Below are 10,845 nucleotides of genomic sequence, written 5' to 3'. Positions count from 1 at the left end.
TTCATGTAAATTTCTACTCATGCCACACTAAACAAGTTTTTCGTATAATTAACATATCATCATTTATAACAGTATTTTATCAGATATAAATCATAAATATGAACATATTTACTTTCTTGAAATCAAATGCTATATATACATATATTTTCTTAAAAATAACTAGCTTAGTTTATCCCCTTACCTGATTCCTGAAGAGTCCCTAAGAAAATCTATCCCGCACTCGCAGGATTCCTAACTCAACACCCTGGAAATGAAAACTTCCAGTACTAAAGTTCAATATTTTTACGCGTATAACACTTTTCTCAACTGTCAAAAATTCAAATATTGAGTAAAAAACCTTACCTTAGATTTGGGATGGTTTCCACCTTAGCCCTACTGACGATTCATTTCGGCAGACTTGCAGAAAACTTTCCCAGAAGCGTCGTGGTGGCTTCAGATCGTCGATCCGACGAAGATCCGGCCCGAAATCGAAGAGAGAAGGGGGAAGGGCCGAAGGGTAGGCGAGAGAGAAGCTCTGCGCAGAAAATTTCGTCCAAAAATGAACTTTAGGCCTATTTAAACTGTGGCCTTCGTCGACAAGCCACGTCACTCGTCGATGAGCCACGTCACTCGTCGACGAGGTCAATACAAAATTCGTCGACAAACTCTCCCCTTCGTCGACGAAATTCAGAAACCCCAAAATCATCCCCTCGGTATATCCTCGTTGACGAGCCACGTCACCTCGTCGACGAGTCCTATAGAAAATTCGTCGAACGAACTCCAACCCTCGTTGACAAGCTCCTGTTATACCCTCGTCGACGAATACAGGTGTTATACCCTCGTCGACGAGTCCCCTGTGTTCGTCGACGAGGAGCTGAAAAATTCCTCGGAATTTATCCTTTCCAAAATGTAATGTTGTCGACCGTCTCCTTCTATTTTCGGTCTCCATTTTCCTTTCTTTTATTATTTAAATACCATTATTCTTCGGATCATTACAAATATGTCTATCATATAGCACTCATTGACAAATGTTTCTGGCATGGTGTTGCTACATTCATCCAATATATATGAATAGTTGGGAGGTAAGCCAGGTCACTTCCTCTAGCTAAATGTATGGCCTCAATGTTCACAACACATTGATTGTATAAAGAAGTCACCTAAACCTTGATTTTGGTTTCTACATGCTTTATTTTAATTGTTTTTTCATTTTGTTGATGCCCTCCAATCATAAATCAAACTGTGACTATATATGGGACTGAAATCAAATTTATCATTTGATTTCTCTATATTATTCATTCAAATTTCATTTAATTCTATTCACAAACTACATATAACATTATTATTATTTTTTGGGTAAAAGATATTCACCTCCCTAGAAATTTACCAAAAAAGATAAAGACCTCCAATGGAATTTCAAAAATGTCAAAGTCCTTTCCCAAGATTTTAAAAATGATAGAGGCTTCTATTAAGATTTGCTAAAAAAATAAAAATATCTCATAAAAAGAACTTGCCTTTTTACAAAATATAAAGAGATGTTTGTGTTTTTTTTTTTGATAAATCCCATAGGAGATTTTTAAAATTTTTGAAATCTCAGTGAAACCTCAAAGGAGGCCTCTGAAATTTTTGAAATTCTGATGAGGTCATTATCTTTTTGCTAAGTTTCGGTTAGTATTTTTGCCCTTATTATTATTATTATTAGATTCCAAGAAAATATTAACCCTCTATTATAAATCATGAATTTTAATTATTAGACTTAAATTTTTATTTATTTGAATAAAATATAATATAAAAATATATTAGATATTTTTAATTTTAGACAAGTAAATCCATTCGAATATCATACTTACTACGGAAAAGGGATATGGTGTAATTTTTCGAATGCGAGTGTGTTGTCCAAAAAAGATCTTTGCAAATGCTACATTTACTTTTTCCTTTTCCAGCGAGGCAAATGCCACGCTCATGATTCATTGGCCCCCAAATGGTTTAGCAATCGATAGAGCAGACCGATTCTCGCAAGGAGAGAGGCTTCCAGAAACTATAAAACAGCAAATTCACTTATTACAGGCTAGGGCCCCCGCAAGGCCGAAACTATCGAACAGCGCTGCCGTTGGGGAGTCGTCAGCGGTGCCCTGCACCTTCTCTAGTAACTACCGCCTTTTGCTAAGTTACGCGTCCATTCTCTTCTCTTCTTTCATAATTCCATTGAATGTCTGCTTCGCGGAGAGTAGTCTTCACTCTCACAGGCCGGGCCTCTCCTTCTCTTCATTCCAGAAGCTTCCTCTTCCTTCATCCTCCTTTTCTCTCTTCTTCTCCGATCAGCCTAGGTCGCTCTCTGAGGTTCAGCGCTTCCATTTCTTGCTCTACCATGCCTCGCCGTCAGGTACGCTACTTCATCGTCTCATCCATACTCGCTACTGTCTGTTCTTGCAATAGACGTCGCAAGTTTTCAGTCATCTTACCACCACTCGCTATTGTCTGTTGTGCGTTTAGCTAGGCAATCGAAATTTTCGCTTCTTGGCGGTTTATACTGCCATTTTATTCGATGCATGCGTTTAATTGTATTCCTTTTAATATGGTTAGCTTATGGATTGTTGGTTTTGTGATGAATTTTCTTACTTGATGATGATTTTGTCGCTTTACAATTGTTTTGAGTGATATTAGGATATATTTGTTCTGGCATAATGCTGGCAAGCAGCTCGCGAGTCGCTAATCAAATCAATAGCAGGAAGCTTTCTTTGTTTTTGGTTTTGATTGCTCAGGTGGTTTGAGTTGTTACTTTGGTGCAAGATTCGAATGACATTAATCTCTGAAAATGCTCACTATCTTTTCCCAGATTTTTGTTTCTTTGCTTTCTTTTGTTTGGTCGCTGAACTCCTCCAATTTTTGCTTTTTGATTCCTTTTCAAATTATTTAAAGTGCATTTTTCCTGTATTTGTGTAACACATAGAGTTGCTTAGTTATGCTGTCATTGCTACATGTAGAGTTGCCTGGTTGGCCATTTCTTATCTGGCTAAATCTATGGTTTTTTGGATAAATGTTTCAAAATCTCTTTTTGAAGCTAAAGGAGAACTGAAAATGTTCCATTTATTTTTCATTTCAAACTACTGGCAACATTCCTGGGTCAAGAACATATTTTCATCTCAGCATGTCCAAATAATTAAAATTTTTGGGTTTCATTTTCTGATTGCATTTGTTGTAAATTTTTTTTGGTTTTATTTTCTAATATGCAGAGAAAGGGTGGTTATAGAGAACAAAGGTGGAAAGAGAAACCAATGTTTGACCTTCAATCTCGTGGCATGGAGGGTGCAACTGCAGCTCCTGCTGAAGCTGTAACTAGCAGACTTGGTGCATTGTCTATTGCTGAGAGTGATGGACAAGCCCATCTTCCAGTTCCACCTGTACAGCTTGGAAGCATTCAGCCCAAGCAGGATCTCGCCCAAGGTCACAAAACCATGTGGAAGCCGAAGTCCTATGGAACAACAAGTGGTGCCACAGGAGTTGAAGTTGAAAATGAATCTCTTGGTCGATCAGCAGTTGACATCCAGGGAAATGTAGTTGAAACAGTGGCACCTGAAAAGAGTGGAGCTGGTTTGAGCAAGTTGTTCAAGGGTCCATTATTGGAGAACTTTATTGTAGATAATTCCACTTACTCACACGCTCAAATTAGGGCTACCTTCTATCCCAAATTTGAAAATGAAAAGTCAGACCAAGAGGTTAGGCTTTTTGTTCTCTGTTTATTGAAGTTTAAAATGTAGTACAATCATGCTTGTAGCAAGTTTGTGTTTTGTCTGTGTTTTTACATTACGCGAATTCTTCATTCTGTTGAAACCAGTTCTTAGTTGTTCTATTATGAACCATTCAATGTCCGTGGTGCATGCCTACATTGCTTCTGATGTGTACATGGGGGAATGAGATTGTCGCTTTTGGAGTAGTTAAATGGCCTTTTTCTAAAGGGGTTTTTTGAGTAAATCTGGAAAGTAATGCCAGATGATTTTACAGATTGTGTGTATGTATGCATGTATGTATGTGTATATATATAAAGACAAAAATATTATTAAGAGAAAAACTGGAGGGTAAGGTATCTTCCACTAAAGGAGGGTAAGGTATCCTCCACTAAAGGGTGAAACTACAAAAAATAGAGGAAAAGAAACAGATCAACTAAGTACAACTTGTGAAGAATAGCTCTCCCGCTCCTCTACAGATCAGTCGAAGAAACTGCTTAAAAATATTAAATGCAGTAGGTAGAACACCAATTTATACTAACAGCTGTGACCCAAAGAACAGGAAGATGGAACCCTTGAAGGTTCTAGCATTGCGCTCCAACCAAATGCACCAAATCGCTGCCACTGATGCGTATTGTTCAGTGGGAAAAACACTAGACTAGCATTGATGCTGCAAAATTTCTGTTGAATTTGAAAAACATTCAACATATTGGAGAAGCTACTCATGTCCTCTGACAAAAAACCGATGGTGGGGTAGCAAACTGTAAGAGTGAGAGAAGGATATGATCCAAATCACTCGAATCTCCTTTGCTAAACTCCTATGCACCCCACTGTTGTCCTACTCCTACCCAACACATCCACGGCAAGAGGATAAAGAAAAGAAGATGAAGAGTCTCCTACCTGCCTAGCACTCACTCCTAGATGCTCTAATCAAGATTTGTGCTCCCCATTCTCTTAAAGTGAAGTCATGCTGGTTCAAGAGTATCAGGAAGTTTACATGTAAACAAGCTGGTACAGTTTGCCTCCAATGATATTCTGGAGCCACAACATAGTTTATTAGTCTTGTCCTGGTGGTGGATCTCCGTGTGTGTGTGTGGGGGGTTGTCACGGTCCGCCTTTTTCACACCGTTGTGAAGGGCCGTGCGGCGCTAGCTAAAGCACTCTTGCTTAACTAGCCAGCCTTTTGTTTACCAACATTCATCCACGAAGCACTTTCATTAACATTCAATCAGATAGCAGCGGAAATTATAATCAATTCATGAAAGCCGTGGCAACCAAGCAGTAAATATTGAAGCAAACGTAATTCATTAACAAATCCTCCGTTGACATGTTGTACTTAGCGAGGGAGGCAAGTAGGCTAAGCACGTTGACAATTGCTAGTGAGTTTTACAATGATTGATGAACACTCACCCTCCCCTAAAGAGCTTTCTGGGCCATTCTCACTCTGGCACTAGGAAACATCAATGTGACCGAGGAGTCATACTGCCTTATTTGGCTTACAATGAAGTAAATACTGGAAAATAACCCTACACTAGTATTTACATGATGGAAACCCATCCCAAACACACGAGATAAGCGGTCACAGGCAAGCATAATGCCCTGAACAAGCTTAGCTCGTGACATTCTCCCCCACTTATGCGGTCGACGTCCCCGTAGACTTTGACGCTAGGTACACTTCAACTTCATCTACGAATGGTTGCATGTCTTCCGCCGAAACCCAGCTAATTTCTTCGTCACCAAGGCCTTTCCACTTTACTAAGAATTCCTGCCGCTTCTTCCTTGAGGATTTGAACTCTCTATCTGCAAGGATTTCTTCAACTTCACGTCTGTCAGGTTGCCCTGTACTGATTTCTGCTCTGGCTGACTGATTTCGGCTTAGATCGTCAGTGTCGGCGTTGTACGGCTTGAGGCAGCTGACGTGAAACACAGGGTGCACTTTCATCCAAGTCGGAGGGTTGATTTTGTAAGAGACCTTCCCGACTTTGGCCAAGATGGGGACTGGTCCTTCATATTTGCGAAGTAGTCTCCTATCTCGTCCTCGTAGTGACCTGACTTGTTCAGGATTGAGCTTAACAAGCACCAAGTCACCTACGTTGAAGTGCTGCGGTCTTCTCCCCTGATCTGCCCACTTCTTCATCCGCTTAGTAGCTTTCTCGAGGTAGGCTCGGGCAATCTCAGCATTTCGTTTCCATTCTTTGGTAAAGACGTACGCCCTGGGACTCTTTCCTCTGTACGGCTCATCCACTGTGTGAGGTAACAGCGGCTGCTGGCCTGTAACAAGCTCAAAAGGACTCCGGTTGGTTGTGGAGCACTTTTGGGCATTGAAACAGAACTGAGCCACATCGAGTAGCTGCACCCAATTCTTCTGGTTGGCGTTGACAAAGTGGCGCAAGTACTCTTCAAGTAGCCCATTAAATCTCTCCGTCTGTCCATCTGTCTGTGGGTGATAACTCGAAGAGATTTCTAGTTGTGAACCGAGGATTCTGAAAAGTTCTGTCCAGAAGTTGCCAGTGAATCTTGAGTCTCGGTCACTAACAATGTCGTGGGGAACACCCCAATATTTCACAATGTTCTTAAAAAATAACTGTGCTGTCTCCTCGGCCGAACAGTACTTCGGTGCGGCTATGAATGTACCATACTTCGAAAACCTGTCTATAATAACAAGTATAGACCCTGCGTCTCCCACTCTGGGCAGGTTGGTGATGAAGTCCAATGAGACACTTTCCCACGGTTTGGACGGTACTGGTAAGGGCTCCAACAGCCCAGCCGTTTTACTCCGCTCAACCTTGTCTTGTTGGCAAGTGAGACAAGTTCGGGTATAATCAACCACATCATCAAGCATGTGCGGCCAATAGTACCCCCGCTTTAGTAAGGCCAAAGTGCGCTGCCATCCTGGATGTCCGGCCCACATGGTATCATGACATTCCTTCAACAATGTCTTTCTCAGATCACCTGCTCGTGGCACAAAGAGCCGGTTACCATGGGTTATCAGCAATCCATCTTCCATCCAAAACTGTCGTGCCTTCCCTTCTTCGGTAAGTTTCATTAAGTTCTGCGCAACTGGATCTTTGGCTAAGTTCTCTTTGATGCGCTCCCGCATCGTTGTGGTAACAGTGCTTGAAGTCAGATGCGTTACCATTTGTAAGGCCGCCAGTTCGGCCTTCCTACTCAGTGCATCCGCGACTTGGTTCAATCGCCCTGCCTTGTGCTCAAATGAGAAATCAAATTCTGCCAAGAATTCTTGCCATCGGCCTTGCTTGGGTGTCAACTTTGGCTGTGTGAAGAAATGGCTAACACCTGAATTATCGGTTTTCACCACAAACCTTGCCCCAAGTAAGTAATGCCTCCACACACGGAGACAATGTATCACCGCTAACATCTCCTTCTCTTGAGCTGTGTACTTCCGCTCCGCTTCACTAAGCTTACGACTTTCATACGCAACAGGGTGTCCCTCCTGTACTAAGACTCCTCCAAGGGCGAAGTCTGATGCATCTGTCTGTACCTCGAAGGGTTTCATGACATCCGGAAGAGCCAGAACCGGATCTCTCATCATGGCATCCTTCAAGTCATCAAAGGCTCCCTGGCACTCCTCTGTCCAGTTCCACCCATGACCCTTCTTTAGTAGTTCTGTCATAGGGGCCGTTCTTCGTGAATACCCCTCTACGAACTTCCTGTAGTAGTTGGCAAGGCCAAGAAAGGAACGCAACTCTTTCACTGTTGTTGGGATCTTCCATTCTTGAATTGCCCTTACCTTCTCCATATCCATTCTGATATGACCTTGGTCAATCACATAACCAAGGAATTTTATGCTTTTCTGAGCGAAAGAGCACTTCTCCTTCTTCACATATAGACTGTTTCCCTTCAGCCTATCGAACACCTTCCGCAGATGCTCTTTATGTTCCTCCAGAGTGGAACTGTAGACAACGATATCATCCAGGTACACCACGACAAACTTGTCAAGGTATTCAAGGAAAACCTGGTTCATCAAGGTGCAGAATGTTGCAGGTGCATTCGTTAACCCGAACGGCATCACCAAAAATTCATATGCCCCATACCGTGTCACACAAGTAGTCTTTAGCTCATCCCCATCAGCAATTCTCACCTGATAGTAACCTGACCTCAAGTCAAGTTTAGTGAAGTACTTGGCATGACTCAACTGATCCAATAAATCAGCAATCAACGGAATAGGATACTTGTTGCGCACTGTCACCTTGTTGAGCGCGCGGTAGTCTACACACATCCGCAGACTCCCATCGTGTTTCTTCTGAAATAGCACCGGTGCTCCAAATGGTGCTTTGGAAGGGCGAACATATCCCGCTTCCAATAATTCATCAAGTTGCTTCCTCAATTCTGCCAACTCTGGAGGCGCCATCCGATATGGCCCTTTTGCAGGTGGTTTCACCCCTGGAAACAACTCGATCTCATGCTCCACACCCCGTAGTGGAGGTAGTTCGTGAGGTAACTTATCTGGCATCACCTCCTTGTACTCATCCAACACCGCTTGGATAGTTGTAGGCACCAGCTCTTTGCCTACTTTGTTATCTACCACCATCGTGGCTAGATATGTCTGCTCTCCCTTCCTCAGACCTTTCTTGAGTTGCATGGCTGAAAGGAACTTCCCATCATCTCCTTTCGTTGCAATAGCTTGCACCATGCACGGGTGATCTCCCATCAGGCATAGGGAACCAGCCGAAGGCATCATCACTGCCTTCGTTCCCCTTAGGAACTCCATTCCCAAAATGACTGGAAAGTCATCCAATGGCACTGCTGTAAAATTCACATGACCTTCCCACTGCCCAAGCTTCACAGTAACTTGCTTGGCTACTCCCAGAGTAGGCTGGGCTACAGAATTAACTGCTTTCATGCGTCCTGTATCCTTCTCTAAGGATAAGTTGAGTCTCCAAGCTTCTGGTTGCGAAACAAAGTTATGGGTAGCCCCGGTATCCACCATTGCGCGGGTGCTCTTCCCATTGATTCTCAAGTCCACAAACATTAGCCCTCTGGCTCGTGTAACCTTTGGTACTTTCGCCTGCTTTTCCAATGCGCTCACCTGCCGCATTGCACCCATCCTCGGGGTCTCATCTTCTTCCCCATCATCTTCCCCTGCCTGTTCGGCAATGGAAGCCTGTAAAGCATTAAGTGATGCCTTGTGAGGGCACTCAAAGACTCTATGAGGACCTCGACACAAGAAACACTCAAGTTTACCCTTTCCCTTAGGTGTGTTGAACCCTCGAGACGACGAAGCTTCCTTTGAGGTTGATGCTTTATAGTCGGCTCCCCCATTCTTGGGTTTGCCCTTCTTGAAAGACTTTCCATTGTTTCCCTCTCCGCCAGATCCTTTGGACGAAGTGGTTTTCTCCCCAGCATAGTCAGTCAAGCGTTCTGCAGCAGCTTGTGCGGTAGGCAAGTCTTGAACTCTTTGTCTATGAAGTTCAGTCCTTGCCCACGGTTTCATCCCCTCAAGAAAATAGAACAACTTGTCCTTCTCCGACATATCCCGAATATCCAACATTAAAGCAGAGAATTGTTTCACATATTCGCTGATCGACCCCGTATGCTTGAGATCTCTCAGTTTTCTCCTTGCATTATACTCAACATTTTCAGGAAAAAATTGGGCCTTGAGCTCTCTCTTCAAGTCTGCCCAACTATCGATTACACAGTTTCCATTCTCAATGTCATAGTACTTAGCACGCCACCACAGTTTGGCGTCACCCACCAAGTACATGGTTGCAGTATCCACTTTCACCTGTTCCGAGGGCATCCTCACAGCGCGGAAATACTGTTCCATATCAAACAAGAAGTTCTCTAACTCCTTAGCATCACGGGCACCCCCATACGTCCTGGGTTCTGGCACCTTGGTCTTGCTGACTCCCGGAGTGTTGGAGTTCCCCATAGCAAGAACCATCAGATTCACCTTTGCATCCAGATCAGCCATCCGGGCCTGCAAAGTTTCCACAGTGTGGTGAAAGTCCTCTGACATTTCACTTGTCAAACTTGCTTGATGTTGCTGTGATCCCATCACCTCATCAACAAGTCCCCTCAGTTGGGCCATCTCGTTGGCCATATTGTTGGTTGTCTCTTCAACCTGTGCTTCCAGTGCACCAAGTCTCTCAGCAGTGTTTGGTGCCATGGTCAACTACCAAAGCTTCCCAAATCCAATAACGAAGGCAATCGAATTCACGTAGCAACACAACCTTGGGCTCTCACCAAGTGTCACCGACTTGGCTCTGATACCAAATGTCACGGTCCGCCTTTTTCACACCGTTGTGAAGGGCCGTGCGGCGCTAGCTAAAGCACTCTTGCTTAACTAGCCAGCCTTTTGTTTACCAACATTCATCCACGAAGCACTTTCATTAACATTCAATCAGATAGCAGCGGAAATTATAATCAATTCATGAAAGCCGTGGCAACCAAGCAGTAAATATTGAAGCAAACGTAATTCATTAACAAATCCTCCGTTGACATGTTGTACTTAGCGAGGGAGGCAAGTAGGCTAAGCACGTTGACAATTGCTAGTGAGTTTTACAATGATTGATGAACACTCACCCTCCCCTAAAGAGCTTTCTGGGCCATTCTCACTCTGGCACTAGGAAACATCAATGTGACCGAGGAGTCATACTGCCTTATTTGGCTTACAATGAAGTAAATACTGGAAAATAACCCTACACTAGTATTTACATGATGGAAACCCATCCCAAACACACGAGATAAGCGGTCACAGGCAAGCATAATGCCCTGAACAAGCTTAGCTCGTGACAGGGGTCCATGTGCATTTCTCTGTGTATGTGTGTGTGAAAGTTGTTATCATCATTGTCATGGCATTGTTCTTGCAGCTGTTTTTTTTTTTGAGGAGCCGAGTCATGGGGGCGGGGGCCAGGAAGACAGAGTTCACCTTAATGTAATGGCGATTGTAATTTTCTCTTTTTATTTTTACTGCTTTGGTATCTGCATCCATCACATTCTTTAATACATCTGTATAGCTCATTACATTAAGCTGAACTCTGTCTTTCTGCCCTCAACAGAAATGGAAATTGGTAACTATTTATCTATAGCATTTTTTCTTTCGTTTTAATCTGATAATTTTAACTATATTATATGCTGAAGAGTAAACTATCATGTCTTGCATTCATCTAATTAGTGTATT

General features: G+C 43.0%; 1 protein-coding gene across 1 annotated transcript in view; it reads left to right on the top strand.

Moving 5' to 3' along the window:
• Positions 1-2,008: 2,008 nt before the first annotated feature.
• Positions 2,009-10,845, top strand: part of LOC131158830 (tRNA ligase 1-like) — a 143,400-nt gene continuing 134,563 nt past the window's right edge. Inside the window, exons 1-2 of the mRNA XM_058113740.1 lie at positions 2,009-2,359; positions 3,210-3,692. Of these exons, the coding sequence (XP_057969723.1) occupies positions 2,186-2,359; positions 3,210-3,692 (657 nt within the window). The 5' untranslated portion in view covers positions 2,009-2,185. The remainder of the gene's footprint in view (positions 2,360-3,209; positions 3,693-10,845) is intronic.

The sequence above is a fragment of the Malania oleifera genome, chromosome 1 (genome assembly GCF_029873635.1).
Source record: "Malania oleifera isolate guangnan ecotype guangnan chromosome 1, ASM2987363v1, whole genome shotgun sequence".
Taxonomy (NCBI): domain Eukaryota; kingdom Viridiplantae; phylum Streptophyta; class Magnoliopsida; order Santalales; family Ximeniaceae; genus Malania; species Malania oleifera.
This window is presented reverse-complemented; position numbering and strand designations above follow the sequence as displayed.